Genomic DNA, 13270 nt, shown 5'->3' on the forward strand with positions numbered 1-13270 from the left:
TCCCGACTAGCTACATCCGCAGTGCGTGGCCGGTCCGCCAGAGAGAGACTCATTGCGGCAGAAAGGGAAGGGCACAATGACCGAAATCGATGTTAGAAAGAGCACCAGCTACTCTTCCCTCTCACTCGCCGCCGGTACACTCGCACCGAGTTTGCACTCGCCCGAGCCAGTGCGTGGTGTACTCGATTCGCACTCGCGCTGATGTAACCAAAACGTACTGGCTGCCAACGATAAATTGAAACGTAATCAGCTTCGCGAATTGATTTGAATTTTTACGTTTGTGTTAATGCCACTTCCTACGTTTGTCTTATCGATTACGGATAGAAATTATATAGAATTGAATGACATTTCACAAATATTTTTCTTAGTGAAAAAAAGATAGTTTAGGTTAAAATTGAGTAGAATGAAGTTGTGGTTGAGATAGGAAAGTTTAGACTTAAAAATGTTCGCATTACATCACAAGAACACAGAATTGACAATCGATTGGCAATGTGTCGGGTTCACAAACATTAAACAGCTGTAGAGTTTCGGCTAGCATCGTCTTTGTTCGGTGCCAGGGCCACACAAGTACATTTAGTACGTACAGTCGGAGCGCCGTGTTGAGTTCGTTGTCGTGGTGAATCAGTAGGATCAGTAGCACATGAGCGCTTGGTCCGAGAGCCCGCGTCTCGCGAGCTGCCCACAACAATAAAATATTAACAGACCCTTTGTAGTGCGTAGACATTTCGTTTGATTTTATTTGATTTTTTTTAAATGTGTGGGACAGGCGTGTGCATATTGTGACAGAAGATTGTTTATGATCCCTGGATTTGGATAGCCATATTGAGAATCTGGTGAGAATGAAGTTTATTTATTGTTGTCGAATATTTTGTAGAACTTGAATGGTAGAATATATTCGTAGCTCATGTAATTTAATTAGAATTTTTTAAATTTATTATTTGCTTTATGAATTATAGCTTCGTTCACTTAAGCGTATAAAATTCGTGTCAACGCCATTCGTGTGAAAGAAATTTACAGTAATGTTTTGTTTTGTTTCGAAGCCTGCGTTTAATAGTCGCAATAAAACGAATGCAAATTGAACTGCAGATAACTTAATGTAGAAAAGTATAGGAAAATATGTCATATTTTCTGTATAGTGAATATAGCGTGCTTTTGAGTAATGTGGATAAAAGCTGAATTATTGTATTTTTTTTTTTCATTTTTTTTTTATAAAACGAATGCACCTAATTGAGACCTAGTAAAACATTCATGTTACGGTTTTATTTCTTTGTCATTTTGACCTACATAAAACACCTCATAGCAAATAGATGCTAATCTAGAAATCTCTTCTACATAAAAACAAGTGTACAGAAACTGTTTATTCTGTCTCACTTACATATGAAATAACATTAACAGATGAAGGTTAAAAAATACTGACTTTAAGGGACATTTAAAGTCGTGCTCTTCAAATTTGTTTTTGCTTTGTGTCTCAAATTGAGGTCTTTCTTTGACTTCAGTCACGAGAAGTTCTAACTTATCCTATTGCCTCTTGTTTCTTGGCTAATAATTCAAACATAGGAGAAAGTGTTAACTGCTAAAGTGGAAGCCGACCCCAACATAGTTTGGGAAAAAGGCTCGGAGGAAGGAAGGAGAAAGTGTTACTGCACAAGTCCTATTTTCACTACAAAGTCTGGTTTCCCCAAAAGGATAGACGTAGATATCCAATTAAGAAATCCTGACAATAGGCCAATCACCTTTTCCAAACAATAGGATCTAAAAGGTTATTCTATTGTTATCAAGTAGGCACAAACCCTGATCGTCAAAAAATCAATAACACATGGCTTAGTCGAGACTCCATCTCCAGAATCCAGAATCTCCTGCTTTTGGCTGCTAGACTAAAGATGCCTATTAAGTAACCTCAGAAAAAAGTCTTAAGTCACACAGCTATAATTCCAGCAAATTCATATTCTATCTTCAACAAAATACGCTTCAAAGTCGTTTGAACGCATAAAGCGTTCTATTGATTCCTTTTTATTGTCATGGTATTAACCACCATGACAAGGGACGTCTCATTATGGGAAATGTTTCTGTTACACCAAATATGTTAAAATGGGAGCGTCTAACAATGCCCTTTGGTGACATCGTCATTATTCATCAAACCACCATATTATTATAAATATATATTGGTAGTCATAATAAGGAATTTCATGTTTCTAATAAGCATTTGGCGTTAAAAACTTTTCTAATAAACTAAAGACCGGAGTCCAAAAGCAAAAGATTACCCCTATTTTTCAATAAAGTCAATTACAAAAATACACGTGTAATAAATCGTGTATAGGCCATAAATGCCAACGAAAGTAATAAAAATTAAGAACAGTATCAAATTACACAAAAGAATACGTTACTCCATTATTAAGCCTACACTGCAATTAACTTTAAGTATTCATTTAAAACGTCACTCAATTAATTACGATAAAAGCATTAACAGCGGTCACACCTGCGAATATAATTAATCAATTGAGTGAAAATTCACGTTTCTCATTCACAGGCTCTTAAGTTACCTTTGAGTGCATCAATGATGTTAAATGCATAATAGAGAGCTCTTAGACTTCACAAGGTACTTCGGTAAATGCATAACAATATTGCCACCAAGGCAATTGTTTATTACTGACGCTGCTACAAAGTAAATGTAAAAGCAATTATATCAAAGAAACGGCTACTTACATAGCTAGACAGTTGAGCCAATTTCGGTATGACAACTTTAATAGATGTTAAAAATATCAAAACTATCTGTTTAAAAACACATTTACAGAATATTATTTTTGCAAAATAGGGCGATTAAATTGTATCCCAGCTCTTGGACTATGAATTATCTTGAACAAAAATGGAAAGTTTAAAACTGCAAAACATATTGGCTTTCTAAGAACTGTAAAAACGGTCACCCATCAAATATTTACGAGGTATTTCAAAAGTGATGCTGCCAGTAAGAGTGAGAGTGGTCAAAGAGAGAAAACTAAGAGTTTTGGATAACATCCAGAATCCACGTAAACCGGAGCAAATAACTCTGAATGATGAAGTAAATATTATTTTTATAAGTTTTACTCAGCATCATTGGCATTCAAGATATTGAGTTGATATTCATCTGAGACGTGTTTTAATGAAATCTAATCAAAAAAGAAGGCAAAAACTACATCTATTTCCCCCTAATCTTTCTGCTCCGGACAGAAATCTTACCTACATATTACTCATTAAGGCTCGGGTAATAGGAGCGAGGTTTTTGCCAACACACCGATACGTCAATTTACGGTATTTTTGCTGCTAAAAAGAAAATCATCGTTAATAATCCAATATTATTTTATAATCATGCTTCCAGGAAGATAAATAAAGCTCTTGATAAATAAATAACAAACCTACGGTAACTTAAAATATCATGAAGACTAAAAGATACCATGAAGTTAGGCTTAGTAATCAGGTTTGAGGCAAAGATACCCTAGAGTATGTTTTGTATCGTAAAACCGGTTAAACCTCTCAGGATTTCGGAGAATCCCTTTTTATCAGACCTCTAAAGACGAATCGGACACAACCAATGTTTACGCAAATAAAAATCAGATAATTTATTATTTACGACAACTAAAAACAACTGAAGATATTTTGAGAGGTTTAAAGTTTCTTCGTACAGAAACAAGTGACACTTAGCTAACACTGCAATTAGTTGCGGTAATTAAACACAACTGAGAGTTAAACAAAATTAACGGTTTCTAAAACCATGATCGTAGGATGTCAGTATATGCACCAACTTGTAGATAGATAAGAAGTTAGAGTATAAACCACATTATTCGATGGAGTCTGCATCTCATCAGTAATGTCATAAACGAGACTTTATGGCTCTGTATAAAATATTACCCAGTCAGCAAGCTAGTAACAGGTTTCACTACTCTAGGAAGACATAAAGTTCTAACAGAAACTTTAATTTTTGCGGAATCGTGTTACTCCGCCAAATTAGATAGTATCAACATCCTTTACCTTATGGTTCATCTCCTCTAAAGTAATAACATCGGCTTATTGACCCTCTCATGTAAAAGTGTAGGTATCTACTTTCAAGGGCTAAAGCACCGGCCCTAAAACACGCCCTTTACCGCCCTTGACCTCAAATGATACTTGTTTACGCGATAAAGGACGTTTTCCGATTATTTTACATACCTACCCTGGGCACAGGTTGGTTGGCTTTAGTGGTTGGGCACAAGAATTTATGTATCGGATTTCGTATTTAGAGTAGGACCAGTATATTGATATTGTTGATGTTTGATCAGGGATTCAATTAAATTTTCATATACAAACTTGTACGTATTTGCGGTTGTTTGCTCATTATCTCATATTGTTTCAAATTCATCGTATTCTATCTACATTGAAACTAGATTTTTGCATTAAAGAAAATACTCTATCAGATTTTAATACTCTTCTTCTAAGAAAGACTTTCAATGAAATTTCTTGGAACTATATTGGAGCTATAATAACGTGTACACATTGTACAATAACCGAGTTGTGCCGAGAATCGATATGTGATTTTATCGCAGATCTAAAACTCTCACGTAACTGCCTGATCGTAATTGTGGAACATAACATGTTACCGCATGCAATACATTCGCGTATGCATGTTTTACGTCCAACTGTTCCGAAAATAATACTCTTTACATGCTTCTTGGTTGCAACAAAATTTGTTGTTATCTCTTCTTTTACTTCATGCAAATTAAATAATGGTTCGGCGACTATTTCTCCCTTAACAGTATCTTAAATCAATTTTGTTTGTACTTAAGTAGCAACGGTTACCATGCCTCACGTTATCTAACAAGAGGCGACGGCGTTAATGAATTCGTGTCGCAATTAAATATTCTCCTATAAAGTGGATTTCTAAACGTATTGGCCATAAATGCCAAATATTAAATGTCTAAAGATGATTTAGAGTTGAAAGTGCCGCTAGACTCAGAAGAAATAGAATGTTGCATCTCCCGCGACGGCTGCCTGACATTCAACTGTAGGTACCTATGTACCTAAATGTATCTTTAACTCGTTCCATCAAGGTCTAAATTGGAGTGGCACGGCTGCTAACTAGACTTTAATGTATAGGTCTCTTTTCTTCATTCGGGTAAGCTAAAGCTGAGCTAACAATGGTGCACAACTTTTGGGCATTCTGCCATTCGCGTCGACGAGAAACTTTTAAGACCTCTTTTTAATGAAATCGCTCATCATTGTGATGAGATTTTAAAGTTGATGACATAATAAACTACTATTTGAACGACTTACAATTTAATTTAGGTATAGTATAAAAGTATTTGCTGCCATCAAAGGAATTCATATTGTAAGCTGGCCTTTTGGAGATAAAAATGTGAGCATTTATTATGCATGCTCAGGTGTCACAACAGACAAACTATACGCACTCAAATATTCATAGTACAATGCACCTAAATTACCTTGAGAACTTGGCACGGTTCCATAATAGCACAATTTCTCATGTCTGACTCTGAAGATGATTATAACAATGTTACATAATAAGGGTCAAACTTACCGAAACAGTTCCTATAATCCCTTAAACTGGGTTAGGAAGCCGATAAATGCTGTTACGTAAACTGGTTTGAGTTGTAGGAACATTAGCAGCGCATTGAAGATGAGAGACCCAACTCCGCACAAGTGGGGTACGAAACAGAAGTTGGTAAAGTAATCAATCACGATGAACTAGGCTTGTTACCGAGCGCAGCTAGGGGTTCCGTTCACAATTCCTGAACAGAATATTATGAGCTGATTAGTTTTCTCTTTGAAGTGGTCTCTTTATTAAAAGACTTTATAATTACTATGGACGTTGTCCTTAGAAATTCTTATACATTTATAGTTGTCTAATATTTCAGGTTTGTAATCTGATACACTCTTGAGACATAGAAAAAAATATATTATGAAAGATATGTATATCTTAATGACTTATGTACGAGATTTGGATGCTAATGATTTCTGATTGGATATTTATTGATGAACTTTGTTCCACGAGCTGTTGAGTATCCTGTGTAAGCTAACAATATAAATACAAACGGGAAATACAAAAGGCTTGCATTCTGTAACGACGATGAATGTAAATAAAAATAGTCAGACGCTGTACGTCATAATTATAATCGTGCAGCGGAATATGATCATACGTTTTGGGGACGATGAACTTATTTCCAATGACAATAAACATAACAAGAAAGCCAGACACAATAATCACACAGAAAATGCAGCCTATTGACCACCTAGAACCCACAATAGAGCAAAATATTTAAAGTAAGCGGCAATAGGTCCAATAATCAGAACCATTTAGACCAACTAAATGAAATTGATTGTCACGAGTCTGTTTGACACAAGTAGGACAATTTGTTCGTTCCACTTGAAATCATAAAGCGAATGTAGACGACGAAACTATAGCTACACGAATTCATGTTCAAGGCAACACAGAAATAACTAAAAACTAGAAAGTCTTGGAGTAAATGAAAAAAGTAATCTTATTCGGAGCTGAGATGTTGTAGGGTAGGATTATAGTTATTTTTGAGTCAGCTACTATATTATATTATTCTTGGACGTTCCAACCTGAACTTCCAATTCAATGTCTGTATTCCCTAAACCATTATTATCATCTTTATACTCTTGTTTATAGCATTCATTTTCTTCATTGCATTTTTTTTTCACTAAAGAACTACGAAGTTGTATTAGCATTTATGAATTCTTGTTTAGCTCTTATCAATAATCTTGTTACTACTTCAGTGAATGTGCTTCGAATAAGCTTGAACCGGTAATCTGATGTATTTCTAGCTTTTAGAACTCGAACGAAGGTCAGAATTTTTACAGGAGAATTTGCGTGTAAACCTAGCGTGTACTGAAACAGTCAACGGCATATCGATCGTCTACATTGTTTCAGCAACTTCAGTATAAACTGTTTTATTACGTCAGGAACAATGAGAATTATTGCGTAAACTTGCTGGAGTTAATCACTGTTCTCGAAGAAAGTGAAAGGTTTTATGATTTGTGGTACAGCGTCTGTCTTAATGTGACCATCTCATTTGATGTTTTGTTATTGCATTAGACTTCCGTTTACACGATTATCAATTTGTAATTAAATACAAATCTGATAGATCTTGTCGAAGTATCATGTTATGTGCTCATTATGAATTTCTTCACTTTAAACCGACGCTATAGATATTCCAAATATCACAACTTATGAACGCCAATCTCTATGAAATCTCTAAAATCATTGTTTTAGAACGTATCTTCTACATTCACAATTCATGTTGAAGGTAGGCGAGGCGTGGTCTTCAGTTTTAATAAACTCATACTTTATCATATTAGTTGTATGAGTAAAGTTTGTGATAATTATACGAGCATAAATCCTGAGAATTTAACCAGCCTTATGTAATATGGGTTTTCATGATGGCAACAATAAATCAAATCTGTTCATTATTCAGGCTATAAACTAGTTGGCATGGCAACGTGGTTAAAACACCGCGGCGTAAACTGTGCCTAAGCTATGGGCTAAGTCGTTATGCTGCCTAGCCTAACCTATTTACAAGTAATATTCACCTAAATTCTAACCTGCAGAGGTAAATTGTACCGGCTTTCGATTATCTTCATCGCATTGTCTGATTTACCATAAGTAAATCTCTTTAATCTCTCAAATTACACCTTAAGCTACAATTGTTCCATATTCAGCAAATAAACAAATTGTTAGTGAAACTTGGTTTTGTAAGTCGATTCTTATTATATTTTTCTAACTTTGAATGATACCTGCCTACTTTTATACAACGATACTCCTACCAATGCTCTATTAATAGCACCTTATTTCAGTTCAACTGCTGTAGTGTCACAGTTATTTTCAGCGTCTATCACTTATATTTCATGAAGGCTATTTGCCATTTCCAAAGAAATTCAAGAAAGACAACGTTTTACAAAGGCACCTCTAAAATACTATATAGCCTATTTTATTTACTCAGCAAGTTTGTTCCAACATATTAAACACCATTCTTGCCAAGGTTGGGACCCTTCTAAATAAGGGGATCGTGCCTAGCGCCAATTAAAACATACCTCTGTAAGACCATGTGAGTTCTAAGCATTTAAATACCGACAACTTACTTATGTTGTGGAATTTCCATCGGAATTGTTACTTGCGTCATTTGATAATTATTTTTATAAATTAGTATTTCAAATATTTTCATTTGCTTCTTTCACTTAGGAGTTCACATGAATTATTTAATTTAGATTCGGTACCTATGAGCTGTTTTACCTACAGATTTTTTTTGTTCAAAAGTTGAACAACACGTCTCTTTCTTAATTTCACTAGAATCATTTGCGAGTTAAAAACAGTGACTATCAAGACAAATACTATGTTAGCCACTTTTTCTTGTCTCTCAAACACTGTTGCGTAGTTTAATTGAATCACTCTAAAACAAAGAAGATTTAAATGCGTCATTATTTCGTTGAACTCATCTCGTTTTCTTTGACTGTAAACTTGTCTATCTCTCTAATCCGTTCATTGCTAAGTTCAGTAACACTGTTAACTATTTCGTTATCTTATCGTTTCAATTACTTTGTATCCTTATGTTAAACTACTGAACTTGTTTCTTTATCTCTTGTTATCTCCTAATAAAGTATTGCAATCTTGTTCAGCTATCGTTTTCAGTAGTGTTGGTTTCGGATTAGAAATGTTTTTTTTGTGCATCATCATCATCAGCATTATTAACTTGTTCAACAATATCGTTAACTTTTCCTATAATATTATTTGTATATATTATTTGTATATATTATTTGTATATAATTACATTTGTATTTTTTCCATTACTTTTTTCTGCAAACTCGTGACGTTCCTCACATTAATATTCAACTATCATTGATAAATTGGTATGACGTCTTTAGCCGACCGAGTATCGAATCAGTGGAACCCGATTATAAAATATTTATTGCCCATAAAATCAAAGATATTGTTAAGGTATATTCGGGTATAGATAGCAGAGATTGTACAGATAAGGACAACAATGTTGTAATAAATCTGTTTTTGATGCGCTGCAAATAATTTGGTGTTCTGTTATCTTGAGTACAGTTGTTGACAGCAGTTATATTGACTGTGATATATTCAAGGATTGAAACAGGAAAAAAGTTGTTTGTTGCTTTTGTGTGATTAGAAATTATTAGTCATCTCGTGCTTTTACGTGTTTTGCCAAGATTCATCGAAATGTAATAAGCGTTATTATTAAAATATGACTTTTAAACATTTCTTTGATCGTTATTATCTATGAATAGATAAATATCTTTAGAGTACAAGAATTCATTTCATCCATCCAAGATACAGTAAACACAATTTTCCATTAAATAAACAATATATAAAAGGGAATATAAATCCTCAAAGCGGGCTAAGCTTGGTGTCAGATGTTAACGCCATAATATTTATGAGAAACCTAGTAGACGGGGCCTTGGCTTAGCCGGAAACTTCCTTGCCGATGGTAAAATTATCGCTTCCTCCAACGAATAAAGAGATATCAGGTAGTTAGATTTACAAGATTTATCTAAGAGTAAAGAAAAACTGAAATTGAGTATTAAGCAAATAATTTTAAGAAAGATTGCATTTCTATTGATTATATTCAAAAGAATCAAACATTTGTTAATTTTGAAAATACTGAAATACTATTGGTAGAAACTCTGAAGGTTGACCGTGATGAAGTTATATATGAGTAAAATCTAACAAAAGGCGAAAGACTGAATCTTCTATGAAGAACTAGTTTGCTCTGCTCAACAAACTTCCAAGATTGGATACTGTGATTGATTTACATATAGATGAGAGTAAGAGGAGTCTTGAAGAATACGATTCTGCTGGGATTTTAAAATGTAGAGGAGTACTGAAAGAATACCACTTCTTTAACTGTTGTGTTTATGTTGAAAAAATCAGCGGAACCTTGAAATGTAAAATCTGAGTAAGAAAATATTGTTAGGACTAACACACAAGCAGAAATGGGCTGATATTGTATATGCAACCTTAATCGTATGTCCTAAACGTCAAGCTATCTTTATAAATTCTTAACATTAATTTTTAAAATAAATGATACCAATATTTACTTATTATCCTATTTCGTAAGATCTACTCTCTGTAACTAAACACAAACCTGATTCTTGATTTACTTCCGAGCCAGATATCCAATCTTCCCAGTTATGGAAATTTCTATCCGTGCCTTTCTACTCTCTGACCTTACCTACGCTTTTCCTTATAAAACTAGTTTCCACTGATTTTTTATGTATTTTCTTAATTGAACTTAGTTTCTTGTCTGCGTATTGAAAATGTCTTGTTTCCATGTTTCCAATATGGCCATTGTCGTTTATTGTTTTAATTCTTTTATCTTCGATTTTCACTTTATGTTATTGCTTTGTTTTGCATAGTTATACGCAACAGTAAAGTCTCTAAGGAAACCACGTTTTGCAATTTGACTTTATGAAACCATAACGCCTACGCTGCTTGTGTGTTGTTCCTTAGTTCTTGTTATGTCACCTACGTTATTAAATAGTTTGGTGTTTTCTTAGAAAAGCATGTGTGGGAGGTTTACCAAAATATCAAGACAAGCAACTTTCAAATTCGTTGGATAAATATTTATAGAGATAAAGTCACTTTAATAGTTAATCAAATTATAAATTTCCAAAAGTTTATCATGGCAAATCTGGTATTTAATGTCTGAAAATTTGGGAAGACGAAATGCCACACTATTTTATATGTATAGCAAACAAGATAGACAACATTAAAATTATTCAATCTCTATAGTGTCTGAGATTATTATGCAAGCGATAAACTGCTAGCCTCGAGAAAACGTGAGGGTAAGACCATTTTTAGTAGGTCGTTATTTCGATAAGGCATACAGGAAAATATGCTAGTAAAATGATCGGCTCTATCGAGAGAGTTAAAAACTGATTTCCTTTGAGGAAAGTTTCGTGTGTAATCTGTATAATATTTCTAGGTGTGTTGCATTTGTTAAATATTGTAACATCCCAATATACGACGTAGCTTCTGCTATTTAATATCATTTATCTGCCAAGTCATCAAAATAAACAAAAATAATAATTATACCTAATTTTGCAAAAAATACGACAGTATGCCTTTATCATATTCATCATAATATTATTATCATGATAGACATCAAAGATATGTACCTAGTCTGTTTTATATAGCCACAAAGATACGTACCTAGTCTGTTTTATAAAGTACATACCTATGTATGTTACTTTATGAGTTTTCCAGGGCGTGGGAAGTTTCTAATTGAAATGCTATTCCTGTTGCTATTGTTATCTCTTCTTTGTCAACTAAATTAACATTTTATCAAAAGAAAGCTAGATACTAAATTTAATTTTCAATAGTGTTGACGATTGTACTGTTAAAGATAATTAATTTTGCTATCTGGTGCGTAACAATGATCACCAGTGAAGAATGTTCCTAATTTAATGTATTCCTAATTTATTGAGATTAATTATAGAATAATTATACTTGTCTTTACGTCACTTGTGTACTTTTACGTTCATCAGTTTATTAAATCCTTCTTCGTCTTTCACATTAATGTCACTTTGAACAATTATATTTCCATCTACATTGAAACTTTCATTTCGATTGCCAATAGTTTTAATCAATGCTTGTCGCTCACTATTGGGCCAGGTGCTACCACTGTCCTCAATTCCACCCTATTCTACTTAGTTACTATGTATATGTATAGTGCTATGTATACATCTATGTATTATATGATACCACGCCTGCGTTCCTTGACCGGGTAAGCAGATATGCAGATTTTGCCAAATTGGAACCTGATATTACTTTTGGCATCAGTGTAGGGTGTTAAAGTGTATTATCTATGGAGGCATGGTTGCCAAGCTTTCTCCTATCTTCATGTGCCATAGCTTGTTTGAATTTAGATGTCAAATTATCACTATCATTGTTTTTAGGTTACTTAGGAGTATCATTTAGTTCTGAGTCATCATCTAATTTTGCCTTATATAGTTGGACTATGTACGGGTCAGCTTCCAGTCCACTTGAATGCAGTTTAATTTCACCGTTTTAAATAAAACGACTGATTGTCTAACTTTGACTGCCCAGTCACTGGGAAACGTAAGCTTTCTAGGAAAAACCGATTGTGAGAATAAAATTCTGCGAATTTAAATAATTTGAGTTAATCCCCAATAGGCAATTCGTATTATCCTGCGCAGTCTGACGTGTATAGTTATCAAAAGATTTCCGATAGTTACCAAGCGGGTCTACGTAGGTATACGTAGGTGCTTGATTTAGATTTATCGTTGTAAAATCATTTGTCATAATTAGTGCCAGTGTCCGCATGTGAAAGACGTGGTTTTGGTGCGAAACTGTGTGATGTTGAACTTAAGCGCAACTTGGGTTCAGGTTAGTTCTGAATATTTTAAGGTCCTTTTGGGTTTCATATGAGAAGTGACCCTCATAACCACATAATACGTGATTTTTTTTATGCTTTCTTTTACGTGACTTACTTGTATTTCATCTAATGTTTTTGAACTCTTTTCTGTAGTATTTCGGTCTTTTTAAAGCTTCCAAGCATCGAGACCCATTCAGTTTACGTCACAGTCAAGTTTTATATCCCTTCTAACGAGAGTAACAGCTTTTTGATGTTTCCATTAACTGAATGTCCTTAATCACGCAGCTGCAAGCTGTGAGTAGGTCTAGATACTTTTTTATAGAGTAAAATATTTCAAGAAAAATGTCTCCTCAACATATTACTTATTGGGTATAATTTTAGGGATTTGTTGTTTTTCACATGTCTTTCATTCCTGACTTACGCGCGTTTTTGTCATGTACCGTATCAGGAAAGCCCGCAATAGAACAGTTGTTAACTCTCCCGCGCCAATAGAAAACTAGGCTAGCAATATGTTTAGAAGGGGTCTTAGTAGGTACTTAGCAATGGCTACTTTTTCAATATCAACGATCTTTATTTGTATAGATAGGAATACCAAAGGGTTGCTGGTTATTTTCTAGTTTTGCGCGAGAAGTTTCGAGATCTTCATAAAGCTATGGAAAAAAACAAGTTGTGTAAATGCTAGTCATTATTAACAAGCTCTTCTTCTATTAAATTTTTATCATTTCTACTATCATTGTCATTTTATCCGTCTTTCTTTTATAATATTCATAATACATACGCGGGTGGTCTAATGTTCAACTTAATATATTAAACATAACTTTCTTTACATGAAGCTTTCTCATGAGGAAGGTTGACCTTATCGTCTGTCCAAA

At 34.1% G+C, this 13270-nt stretch overlaps 1 protein-coding gene across 2 annotated transcripts in view; it reads left to right on the forward strand.

Annotated features, from left to right (window-relative positions):
- Nucleotides 1–632: 632 nt before the first annotated feature.
- LOC124629820 (ATP-binding cassette subfamily G member 4) overlaps nt 633–13270 on the forward strand; it is a 34814-nt gene continuing 22176 nt past the window's right edge. The window contains exon 1 of one of the 2 annotated variants that reach the window (XM_047163391.1): nt 633–833. Coding sequence is in view for 1 of the 2 variants with exons in the window: in XM_047163390.1 (XP_047019346.1) it covers nt 12380–12409 (30 nt within the window). In the remaining variant the exon portion in view is untranslated. Of the gene's footprint in view, nt 834–12345; nt 12410–13270 lie in introns of those variants that run through there. The other variant, XM_047163390.1, reaches the window with a different exon arrangement.

This window comes from Helicoverpa zea, chromosome 4 (assembly GCF_022581195.2).
Source record: "Helicoverpa zea isolate HzStark_Cry1AcR chromosome 4, ilHelZeax1.1, whole genome shotgun sequence".
NCBI classification, from domain to species: Eukaryota; Metazoa; Arthropoda; class Insecta; order Lepidoptera; family Noctuidae; genus Helicoverpa; species Helicoverpa zea.